The sequence below is a fragment of the Cebus imitator genome, unplaced genomic scaffold, assembly GCF_001604975.1.
Source record: "Cebus imitator isolate Cc_AM_T3 unplaced genomic scaffold, Cebus_imitator-1.0 Scaffold3, whole genome shotgun sequence".
NCBI classification, from domain to species: Eukaryota; Metazoa; Chordata; class Mammalia; order Primates; family Cebidae; genus Cebus; species Cebus imitator.
In genome coordinates, this window is record NW_016107318.1 from 15,022,522 (window position 1) to 15,035,384 (window position 12,863).

Sequence of the window (12,863 nt, forward strand, 5' to 3'; positions counted from 1 at the left end):
CAAATAACTTGATTAGGTATTTCTCCAAAGAAAATGTACAAATAACAAGCACAGGAAAAGATACTCAGCTTCACTAAACATTAGGGAAATGCAAATCAAAAACACCACTCCATTGTGATGGCTACTATTTAAAAAAAAAAAATAATAAGTTGGTAGGACATGGAGAAATTGAAACCCTTGTGTACTCTTGGTGGATTGTGAAATGGTGTGGCCACTGTGAAAAATGGTATGTAGGGCCAGGTGTGGTGACTCACACCTGTAATCTCAGCACTTTGAGAAGCTGAGGCAGGAAGATTGCTTGATGCCAGGCTCAGCACTTTGGGAGGCTGAGGCAGGAGGATTGCTTGAGGTCAGGAGTTTGAGACCAGCGTGAACAACATAGCAAGACCCCATCTCTATAAGAAAATGAAAAAAGAAATCCACATGTGTTGGCAAAAGCCTGTAGTCATGGATGCTCAGGAGGCTCATTTGAGCCCAGAATTTCAAGGCTACAGTGAGCTATGGTCGTGCCACTGCACTTTAGCCTTAATGACAGAGGTACATCCTATCTCAAAAAAACAAAGAAAAACAGTATTGTGGTTTTTCCAAACCTTAAAAGTAGAATTACTTTATGATTCAAGTAGGAGTATATATTCAAAAGACTTGAAAGCAGAGTTTCAAGCAAATATTTGTACAACCATCTTTATGTCAGCATTATGCACAATAGCTAAAAGTGAAAGCAACTAAAGTGCCCATCAATAAATGACTGGATAAACAAAATGTGGTACATATAATGAAATATTCAAACTTGTAAGGAAAATTCATTAATGAAATTAAAATCCTACATTAGAAAAATATTCACTAATATAAATAATGTGCTATTGTAATGATGACACGTAAATAATAAAGAAGAAATTAAAAGGAAAATCAGAAAATATTCTGCGATGATAGATAATCAAGACACAACATGCCAAAGCTTATGGGATGCAGCTAAAGCACTGCTTAGAGGGAAATCTGTAGATATACGTTCCTATTAGGAAGAAGAAAGATCTCAAATAACTTACCCTTCCAACTGAAGAAACTGGAAGGAAAAAGAGTGAATAACATAACATGAAATAAGCAGAAGGAAGGAAATAAAAAATATAGGAGTGGAAATTAATGAAATATTGAATAGAAAAACAATAGAGAAAATCAATGAAATTGAAAGCTGGTTCTTTAAAAACATCAACAAAACTAAATAAACATTTAGTTTGACCAAGGAGGAGAAAAGACGATTCAAATTACTAGACTCAAAAATGAAAGAAGGTACATTACAACTGATTTTAACAAATAAAAAGGATTATAAAGCACTGCTATGAACAATTGCATACTGATATGGTTTGGATGTTTGTCCCTTTCAAATCTCATGTGGAAATGTAATCCTCAGTGTTGGATGTAGGGCCTGGTGGAAGGTGCTTGGGTCATGGGGGTGGATCCCTGATGAATGGCTTACAACCACCCCATTGGAGATGAATGAGTTCTTGCTCAGTTAGTTCACCTGAGATCTGGCTGTTTAAAAGAGTCTGAGACGTCTCCCTTCTCTCTCTTGGTCCTGCTCTTGCCATTTGACATGCTTATTCCCCGTTCACTTTCTGCCAAAATTGGAAGCTTCATGAGGCCTTCACCAAGAGGAGATGCTGGTGCCATGCTTGGACAGCCTGCAAAACTCTGAGCCATTTAAGCCTATTTTCTTTATAAATTACTCAGCCTCAGGTATTTCTTTATAACAACACAAGAATGGGCCAATACACATGCCAACAAATTAGATAGCTTACTTAAAAATGAACACATTCCTAGAAAGACAAACTACACAAAGAACTGGGTCTAGAGGAACTAGGCAATCTGAATACACCTATAAGAAGTGAGGAGATTAAGTTGGTAATTTTAAAAACAAAAAACACCCACAAAGAGAAGTCCAGACTCAGGTGGATTCACTGTTGAATTCTACCAAATTCTTCACAAACTTGTCCACGAAACAGAAGAGGAGGAAACCCTCTCCTATGACACCAGTATTTCAGTGATACCACAACCAGACAGACTTCACAAGAAATTATAGACCAATATCTCTCATTAAAGTGGGTGTACAATCTCCATCAAAATAACTAGTAAAACAAATTTAGCAAAATAGAGTTACACATCACGACAGTGTTAGTTTGCTAGGGCTGTAAAATAACCACCAATCAGTTAAACAACAGAAATGAATTAATTTGCTCACTGTTGAAAGGCAAGAATTCCAAGATAGCAGGTTTGATATCTTCTGAGGTTTCTCTTCTTAACTTGCAGATGGCTGTTTTCTTGCTGTGTTCTTACATGGTCTTTTCTTTGTGCGCATGCATCTATAATGTCTCTGTGTGTCCTAATCACTTCTTAGAAGGGCAGCAATCATAGTGGATTAGGGTCCAGCCTAACAGCCTCATTTTAACCAAGTAATATCTTAAAAGACCCATTTCAAAATATAGTTACATTCTGGAGTACTGATGGTTAGGTCTTCAATGTTTGAAATTTGGAGGGGGACATCATTCAATCCATTACAATGACCAAGTAGGATTTATCTCAGGGATGCAAAGTGGTTTAATTTGAAAAGCAATTAATTTAATACCTCATATGAATGTAATGAAACACAAAAATCACATAATCATCTCAGTAGACACAGAAAAAGCATTTGGAAAAAATCCAGCATCTTTTCATGGCGTAAATACGCAACAAACTAGGAATAGAAGGAATTTTTCTCAACCTAATACAGGATTCACAAAAACCCCACAGCTAACATTGTACAATGACACTTAATCTCCTTATGATCAGGAACAAGTCCTTGCATTGCTATTCGACATGATTGTGGAGGATCTAGGCATGGAAATTAGACAAGAAAAAGAAAAGACATCCAGGTTGGAAAGGAAGAGCTAAAAACATTTCTATTTGCAGATTACATCATGTTATATATACAGACTCCTAAGGAATTCACTAAAAAACTATTAGGACTTGCAAATGAGTTTTGTAAGATTGCCGGATACATAATCGATATACAAATAAGTTGTATTTCTGGGCACATGCATAGAACCATTTGAAAATTAAGAATGATTTTTTCACAATAGCATTAAAAACAGTAAAATAGGAATAAATGTAATAAAAGAAATGCAAAATGTATGATCTGAAAACTATAAAACATTATTGAAAGAAATTAAGATCTAATTAAATGGGAAAGTATCCCATGGTCATGATCAAAAGACCTACTGTTAAGATCATTATACTCCCTAAACTGACCTATAAAGTTAACACAATTGTTACCAGAATTTCAGCTGACTTCTTTCTACAAACTGACAACTGATTCTAAAATTCCTATGGGGCTGGGCACAGTGGCTCACACCTGTAATCCCAGCACTTTGGGAGGCTCAGGTGGGTGGATCGCCTGAGGCTAGGAGTTCGAGACCAGCCTGAATAACATTGTGAAAGCCTGTCTCTACTAAAAATACAAAATTAGCTGGGTATGGTGACGCATGCCTGTAATCCCAGCTACTTGAAAGTTGGAGGCAGGAGAATCACTTGAACTTGGGTGGTGGAGGTTGCAGTGAGCCAAGATCATACCATTGCACTCCAGCTTGGGCAACAAGAGCGAAACTTCGTCTCAAAAAAATAAAATAAAATTCCTATGGAATCACAGGGGACCTACAAGAGCCAAAATCATCCTGAAAAAGAATAACAAAGTATGATGATTCTGATTTCCCTGTTTCAAAATTTACAAAGCAGTAGTAATCAAACTAATGTGCTATTGGCACAAAGGTAGACATGTAGATCAATGGGATACAATTGAGAGTTCAGAAATAAACCCGTTCACCTAAAAACTGATTTTTTATGAGTGCTGAGATTATTCAATGGGGAAAGGATATTCTGTTCAACGAATTGTGGCAGGGTAACTGGATTGCCTCCTGGAAAAGAATGAAGTTAGACCCTTACCCCAGATTTAAGAGCTAAAACTGTCACGCTCTTAGAAGAAAACGTAGAGGTAAATTTTTATGACCTTGGATTTGGCAAAGATTGTTATATGTGATGCTAAATGCATATGTAACAAAAGAAAAAGTAGACAATTTGACCTTAAACAATTTTAAATGCTTGCATCAAAAATATTCAAAGTGAAAGGAAAACGCACAGAATAGAAGAAAATATTTGTGAAACATATATCTGGTAAGAGCTTCTACCATTTATAAAGAACTCCTAAAATTCATTAATAAAGACAAATAATTAAATATTGGTCATTTCTCAAGAAACGACCTGAATGCTCATTTCTCAAGAAAAGATATACAAATAATTAAAAAACATATGAAACTATGGTGGACATTATTAGTCATCAGAGAAATCTAAATCAAGCCCACAATGAAGTATTCACTTTTTACCCACTAGGATAGCTAGAATCAGAGTCCCATAACAAGTGTTAGAAATGAAGAAAGCAGAACCTTCATACACTGCTGGTGGGAATATAAATTGGCCACTTTGTAAAATAGTTTGGAAGTTTCTCACGAGGTTAAGCAGTGTTATCATATGAACAAGCAATTTTACTCCTAGATATATATACCCAAGAGAAATAAAATGTATTTCCACACAAAAAGGTATACACAAATGTTTCTAGTAGCATTATTAATAATAGACAAAAGGTCTATTATGGATAGAACTTTTAATAGATAAAAGGCCCTTTTTCCATTGATGGACAACCTAAATGCCCATCAATGGAAAAATGGCTAAAGAAAAGGTTGTATGGCCATACAATAGAGTACTATTCAACCATAAAAAGGAATGAAGCACTGACGCATGAATCTTGAAAATATGCTAAGTGAAACAAGCCAGTCACAAAATACTGCACGGTATATGATTCCATTCATTATCAAACTCCCAAATAGAGAAGTCTATAGAGACATGAAGATGTTAGTGGTGGTCTAGGGCTGGGACTGGAGATGTTAGGGGGCTATCTTAATATGTTTTCTGTTGTTATTATATGACTGAATGCTTCAGAGTGGGTAATTTATAAAGCAAATAAATGAATTTCTGACATTTCTTCAGGCTGGGAAGTCCAGGGTCAAGTGGATGCATCTGGTGAGGGTCTCCTTACTAGTGGGGGACTATCTGCAGAGTCCTGGGGTAGAACAGAATATTACCTGGTGAGGGCTACTCACAAGAGATAGAGAAACTGGCTTTTATAACAGGCCCCTCTAATTATAACTAATCCACTCCCTTGATAACCTACTGACCCATTAATCCACTTATGAATAGATTAATCCATTTATGAGGGCAGAGCCCTGTTGCCCCAGTCACCTCCCAAAAGTCCCACCTCTCAATACTATTGCATTAGGGACAAAGTTTCCAACACAACTTTTAGAAACACATTTAAACCATAATTTTCTGCCCTTGGCCCCCAAATTCACATCCTTCTCACACGTAAAACACATTAATTCCATCCCAATAGCCCCAAAGCCTTAACTCATCAACTCAGAAATCCAGAGTCTTACCTGTGAGCCTGTGAAATCAAAACAAGCTATTTACTTCCAACATACAATGATTGGACAGACATGGGGTATACATTCCCATTCTAAAAGGGAGAATAGGCCAGAAGAAGTAACAGGTCCCAGAAAAGTCTGAACTCAGCAGAGCAAATATTAAACCTTAAAGCTGGAGAATAATATCTTCTGACTCCATGTACTGCCTTCTGGACACACTGGTGCAGGGATTGGGCCCCCAAGGCCTTGGGCATCCCTGACTTTATGGCTTTGCTGGGGTCAGTCTATACTACAGCCCTCCCAGGCTGGCTTTGCAGGCTGATAGCTCTGCAGTTTTGGGGTCCTGTGGCAATCCTGCTCCCATGTCTCCATTAGGCATTACCTTTTAGGGGCCCTCTGCAGGGTTTTGCCCCTATGATAAGTCTGCATAGAATCCCAGGCCATCTGATACATCCATTGGAATTAAGATGGAAGCCACCATGCTTCCACAGCTTCTGCTTTCTGTGAGCCTGCAGAATTAATGCCATAAGGATGCTGCCAAGGCTTATGCCTCACGTCTTCTGGAGTACTGGGTACAGTCCCAACATCAGTCACTTGCGCCACAGCTGGGGTTGCTGACTCCTTGCTAGAATTAGAGGACCCAAGGTAGTTCTGGGCAGTGAGCTCTTGAAGGGCACCCAGGGCCTGTCCACTGAAATCATTCTGCCCTCTTAGATCTCTAGGCCTGTGTTGGAATTAGCTACCTAGAAGATCTCTGAAATGCCTTTGGAGTCTTCTTCCACTGTCTTAATGATCCCTTCTATCTGTACTAAATTCCTTAGCATATAGTCTCAGGGCCACACCCTTGGTTCATTCTTTACATGGCAAGGCTGAGACTTTTCCAAATCTTTCAGCTTTGCTTCTCTTTTCATTATAAATTGTTTTTTAATCTCATCCCTTTGTTCCCAAATCTCACTATAAGCAAGCAAAAGCAACCTATGCAGCATTTTGAACACTTTGCTTAGATATTAATATTTCTTTTGCTAGGTATCCTAGTTTGTCACTCTTAAATTTTGTCTTCCATAAATTCTACCAAGTTCTTTACTACTTTATAACAAATATAGCTTTTATTCCAGTTCTAATGAGAATTTCTCATTTCTGCCTAAGAGACTTCATCAGAATAGTCTTTACTATTCCTATTTCTACCACTATTCTGTTTGCAACCACTTAAGCAATTAAAAAGATTCAGACTTTCTCTAGTCTGCTCTTCAGAGCCCTTACCAGAATCACCCTTAGTGCCGTTTATGGCAATGCAGCCTTTTTCTAGATTGTTTCTCCAAAGTCTTCCAACTTCTGTCCATTACTTAGTTCCCAAGCCACGCCCACATTTTCAGGTATTTGTTTAGTCCCACTTCTTGGTACCAATTTTCTTAGTTTGTTTTCTGTTTCTGTAAATAAATACTTAACACTGAATAATTTATAAAGAAAAGAATATTATTTCTTTTTTTTTTTTTTTTTTTTTTTTTTTTTTTTTTTTTTTTTTTTTTTTTTTTTTTTTTTTTTTTTTTTTGAGACGGAGTTTCGCTCTTGTTACCCAGGCTGGAGTGCAATGGCGCGATCTCAGCTCACCGCAACCTCCACCTCCTGGGTTCAAGCAATTCTCCTGCCTCAGCCTCCCGAGTAGCTGGGACTACAGGCGTGCGCCACCATGCCCAGCTGATTTTTGTATTTTTAGTAGAGACGGGGTTTCACCATGTTGACCAGGATGGTCTCGATCTCTTGACCTCGTGATCCACCCATCTCGGCCGCCCAAAGTGCTGGGATTACAAGCGTGAGCCACCGCGCCCGGCCTTATTTCTTATAGTTCTGGAGGGTAGGATGTTCAGGGTCAAAGGACCACGTCTGGTTGGGGCCTTCTTGCTAGTGGTAACTCTGCAGAGAGCTAAGGTGGTGAATGCTATCACATGGTGAGGAGGGTTTATGAGAGATAGGGAAACTGGCCTTTATAAGAGACTTCTCTTGTGATAACTAACCCACTCTCTTGATAACCCATTTATTCCTTAATCCATGAATGGATTAATCCATTTGTGAAGACAAGCCTTCATTACACAAACACCTCCCAAAGTCGAAGCTCTCAATACTGCTGCGTTGGGACCACATTTCCAACACATGAACTTTTGGTACACACATTTAAACCATAGCAGGGATCATAATGGAAACAGAGTCTCTTCTTGAAGTGTAAAAAGGTTCCAAAATTAATTGTGGTACACATACATGTGAACATATTAAAAACTATTGAATTGTGCATGTTAAAAGCTATTTAAAAAAGCAAATTAATGCATATTAACGTTACTCCAATTTTGAAGTTTGAAAATTTAGGTAAAATGCAAAAAACTTTTAGAAAATTACTCTTTACCGAAACAGACAAACATTGAAAACTGGAAGCTATTAAAGGAATTTATATGAGTGATTTGAAAACTTTCTTTCAAATATAATTACAGAGTCAGATGACTTCAATTGTGGTATGTGTCAAACATACATAGATGAAAACAGAACACAAAAAGTTGGTATACTACAAAACTCATGAGGCTAGCATTAAACCTGAATACAGTATGAGAAAGAAATGTTATATGCCAATTTCACTTGCAAACATAGAGAAATCCTCAACAAAATATTACCCAATAAAGTTTAGCAACAACAACAACAAAAAATGCCTGATAAAAGGAACTTTGGTCTGTGCCAAGAAATCAAGATTGGTTTAACATTTAAAAACCCTTAGTGTATGTTGGTGGGTGTGTAAATTAGTTCAGCCATTGTGGAAGACAGTGTGGCGACTTCCCAAGGATCTAGAACTAGAAATCCCATTTGACCCAGCAATGCCATTACTGAACATATACCCAAATAATTATAAATCATTCTGTTTTAAAGACACATGCACATGTAAGTTTATTGCAGCACTGTTCACAATAATAAAGACTTGGAACCAACCTAAATGCCCACCAGTGATAGATTGGATAAAGAAAATGTGTCACATATACATCCTGGAACACTATGCAGCCATAAAAAAGAATGAGTTCATGTCCTTTGGAGGGACATGGATGAAGCTGGAAACCATCATTCTCAGCAAATGAACTCAAGAACAGAAAACCAAACACTGCATGTTCTCATTTGTAAGTGGGAGTTCAACAGTAAGAATACATGGACACAGGGTGGGGAACATCACACACCAGGGACTGTTGGAGGGTGGGGGGCTAAAGGAGGGATAGCATTAGGAGAAATACCTAATGTAGATGATGGGGTGATGGATGCAGCCAACCACCATGGCATGTGTATACTTATGTAACAAACCTGCATGTTCTGCACATGCACCTCAGAACTTAAAGTACAATTAAAAAAAAAAAAAAAAAAAAAAACTATTTAAAAATTCTTATGAAACTGAGAATCACAAGGAACTTATGAAATCTTATTTAGGCTATCTGTAAAATCCTATAGTATGATCATATCAAATGGTGAAGCATTTCAAAAAAGAGCCTGCTTCTATCCAACATTCTTGGAAATCAGTTCAAATTGGTAAGAAGAAGAAATGGAATGTATAAGAATTGGAAAGGAAGAAAGAAAACATTGAATATTTGTGGATGGAATATATACCAGCAACAAATAGTTCAAAAATTTGATTTTTTTATTTTAAAAACAACATTTTTTAGAGATGACTTGCTCTGATCATGCAGACTAAAAGTGCAGTGGCACAATCATAGCTCACTATAGCCTCAAACTCCTGGGCTTAAGCAATCCTCTTCTTGCCTTAGCCTACTATGTGGCTAAGGCTACAGGTGTGTGCCACCATGCCCAGCAAATTTTCTCAAATTTTTGGTAAAGATGAGATTCTGCTGTGGTTGTCCAGGCTGGTCTTGAACTCCTAGCCTCAAGCAATTCTTCTGCCTTGACCTCCCAGAGCACTGGGATTATAGGCATTGAGCTACTGTGCCCATCCAAAAATTAGACATTTTTAAATGATAGTTTATAATAGCACTAAGATTTATCAAGCATTTATGGAAAAATATAACAAAAGATGCGTATACTGGTATTTTTAAAACTATGAAAGTTTATTGGAAGACAGTAAAGAGGACCAGAACAAAAGGAGAGATGGACCATGTTTCTGCCTAGAAAGAGTCGATATTTTAAGATCAGTTATCCTAAATTTCGATTTATAGATTCTTTGCAATTTTAATCAAAATCTCAAGTTTTTAAGTTATTTTTTTCAGAAACTTTTCAAGATAATTCTAAAATTCATGTGGAAATGCTAAAGGCTAAAAATAGCAAAGACACTTGCACAAAAACTCAGTGAAAGCACTTGCTTTCCTAGATACAAGGCTTAATAAAACACGTAATATTAGCACAGGGATAGAGAGCCTTCCTGAGCACATATAAGTGCTTATTTTATAATAAATGTGAACTGCAGAGTAATGGGGAAAGGACAGGATTTTCAAAAACTCTTGTTGAGACAATTGGATTTTCTTTTTTTTTTTTTCTGAGACCGAGTTTCTCACTGGAGTGCGATGGTATGATCTCGGCTGACTACAACCTCCACCTCCTGGGTTCAGGCAATTCTTCTGCCTCAGCCTCCCAAGTAGCTGGGATTACAGGCATGCACCACCATGCCCAGCTAATTTTGTATTTTTAGTAGAGGTGGAATTTCTCCATGTTGACCAGGCTAGCCTCAAGCTCCCGACCTCAGGTGATCTGCCCACCTTGGCCTCCCAAAATGCTGGGATTACAGGCATGAGCCACTGCACCTGGCCAGGTTTCCTTATGAAATAAAAATATATTGGCTTTGTTTCTTGTCCTGTATATAAAAATTAATTCTGGGTATATTATGGACTTAAATATGAAAAGCAACATATAGGACTTCAGGACTGGGAATGGTTATTTAAAGGAGACATCTAAAGCACCACCCATAATGGAAAATATAATATATTTGATTACATTAAAAATAGCTCATATTCATCAAATATGCTGTAAAGAAAATGAACCCACAGAGTGAAAGAAGACACTTGTAGCTCATTCACCTGAAAGGACTCATATTCAGAATATTTAATGAACCATGTTACCAATAAGAAGAAAGTCTCAATAAAAAATGTGCAAAGGGCTTGAATAGGAAATTCTTTCCCTCCAAATGGAAATCAAAATGGGAATAAATATATAAAAAGGAGTTCAACTGTATTAATATCACTATTTTCTGCCTCCACATTTTGTCCCACTGGAAGGTTTTTTGAGGCAGTTATATGCATGGAGCTGTCACCTCTTATAACAACATCATCTTTTAGAATACCCACTGAAGGACCTGCCTGAGACTGTTTTACAGTTAACGATTTTTTTAAGAAATAAAAGGAGTACACTCTAAAATCATAAAAAGTCTAGTAAGCACATAAACCAGAAGCATAATTTATTGTTATTAAATATTATGTACTGTGCATAATTGTATGTGCTATACTTTTATATGACTGGCAGTGCAGTAGCTTTGTTTATGTGAGCATCACCACAAATCTGTGAGTAATGTGCTAAGACATTATAATGACTGTGATGTCACTAGGTGATGGGGATTTTTCAGTTCTATTATAATGTTATGGTACCACTGTCATATATGTGGTCCATTGTTGACAGAATCATTTTGTGGTGCAGGACTATAAACCAAAAGTATATAATAACTTAGGAAATGCTTATTAATGAACTGTTAAGTGAAAAATAGTGAGTTCTCTTTAAAACATGTATATACAATTTACATGTACCACAATAACCATCTGGATGAATTATCTTTCCACCTTTCTGATTTTCCTGGTTAATATATATTGATTATATATAGATAAAGCACAAATAATATTTTAAGAAAGTTTTTGCATAGTTAAGAAACTTTCTAAGCATGACATTTTAAAGCATCCAATTTTTCATGTTTGTCCTACTATGGGAACATTATACTTATCTTTTTTCTACCATATTTATTTCTGTTTTTTAGCAGCTGTTATTTAGGAGCCCTGTCTTTTTTAGTTATTTCATTTTAAATAACCATTTTTTTTAGGTGTTTGACATAAATGGAATTGATGTTACTCCTCGACCTCTTTACCATCCAGATCCACTTACTGGTACAGCAAAGCCAAATAAACTCTTGACATCACAAGAAGGATCACTTGGATCAGAATTTGTATCTTCCTATAGCCTTTATCAGAATACAATAAATCCTAGTATGTTAGGGCAGTTTACAAGGTAGAGTATACTATCATACATTTCCTTTCTTCTATCATGTATATTGCCTTTCCATTTAAATCACACATGTCTTAGATATCAGTTGTTTCCAGTCTCCCAGTTTCTCTATTTATTTATTTAGTTAGTTTTTTTGAGACAGTTTCGCTCTTGTTGCCCAGCCTGCAGTGCATTGGCACCATCTTGGCTCACTGTGACCTCCACCTCCTGGGTTCAAGCGATTCTTCTGCTTCAGCCTCCCAAGTAGCGGAGATTACAGGCACCTGCCACCATGCCCGGCTATTTTTTTGTATTTTTAATAGAGACGGGTGTCACCGTGTTAGCCAGACTGCTCTAGTTAGCCAGAACTCCTGACCTCAGGTGATCCACCCGCCTCAGTCTCCCAAAGTGCTGGGATTGCAGGCATGAACCACCCAGTTTTAATTATCATCTTAGTGTGCCATCTGTATGTTCCTCACATGTTTTAAATTAAATGCAGAGCTCTACGTCTTAATAGTTCCCATACACTCACAACAAAACATTTGTGAAAAGTATATATATTTACTCAAGACTTCCTGAGCAACCAAAAGATGGGACTAAAATCACATACAATTAATTTCAAATTCTCATTAGACATTTTTCATCAGCTTCTTTTGAGCTGCATTTTACAGGAAGAGGTGACTTTCCTTTTTTCCCCTCTTGTCCCATGCAAATCTCTGGTTTCCTAGGTTTTGGTTTCTCTCCTATTTTAGAATACACATCAATTATATGCTGCTCTCGAGCTTGCCTTCAAATTTGCATACAAAAGTATAGGAGTGACTAGTAAAGAGAGATTTCAATAAACTTTACATCCTCTTTTGATGGGCATTTGAGACTAAATAGGAACAAAAAAGAAAATATGAAATACTATGGGGTAGTGTTAAGTTCATATGTTTAAGGAAATTATTTTTGAATTATTTTATTGATTTCCTGATGAGTACATATATTTTAGTTAAATCTTGAGAAGGTCTTTATAAAATGAAATAAATCACATTTTTAAAGGATGACATTTGTACAGTGAACAGAAACCAAGTGAAAAATGAAAGGAAGAGTATTCCAGGCCGAGACTCTGAAGTTAGACAGCTCTGTAACATTGAGGAACTTAAAAAA

At 36.9% G+C, this 12,863-nt stretch overlaps 1 protein-coding gene across 1 annotated transcript in view; it reads left to right on the top strand.

The window, feature by feature from the left end:
* Positions 1-12,863, top strand: part of DNAI4 (dynein axonemal intermediate chain 4) — a 97,938-nt gene that overhangs the window by 16,931 nt on the left and 68,144 nt on the right. Inside the window, 1 exon segment of the mRNA XM_017532484.2 lies at positions 11,554-11,738. Within this exon segment, the coding sequence (XP_017387973.1) occupies positions 11,554-11,738 (185 nt within the window).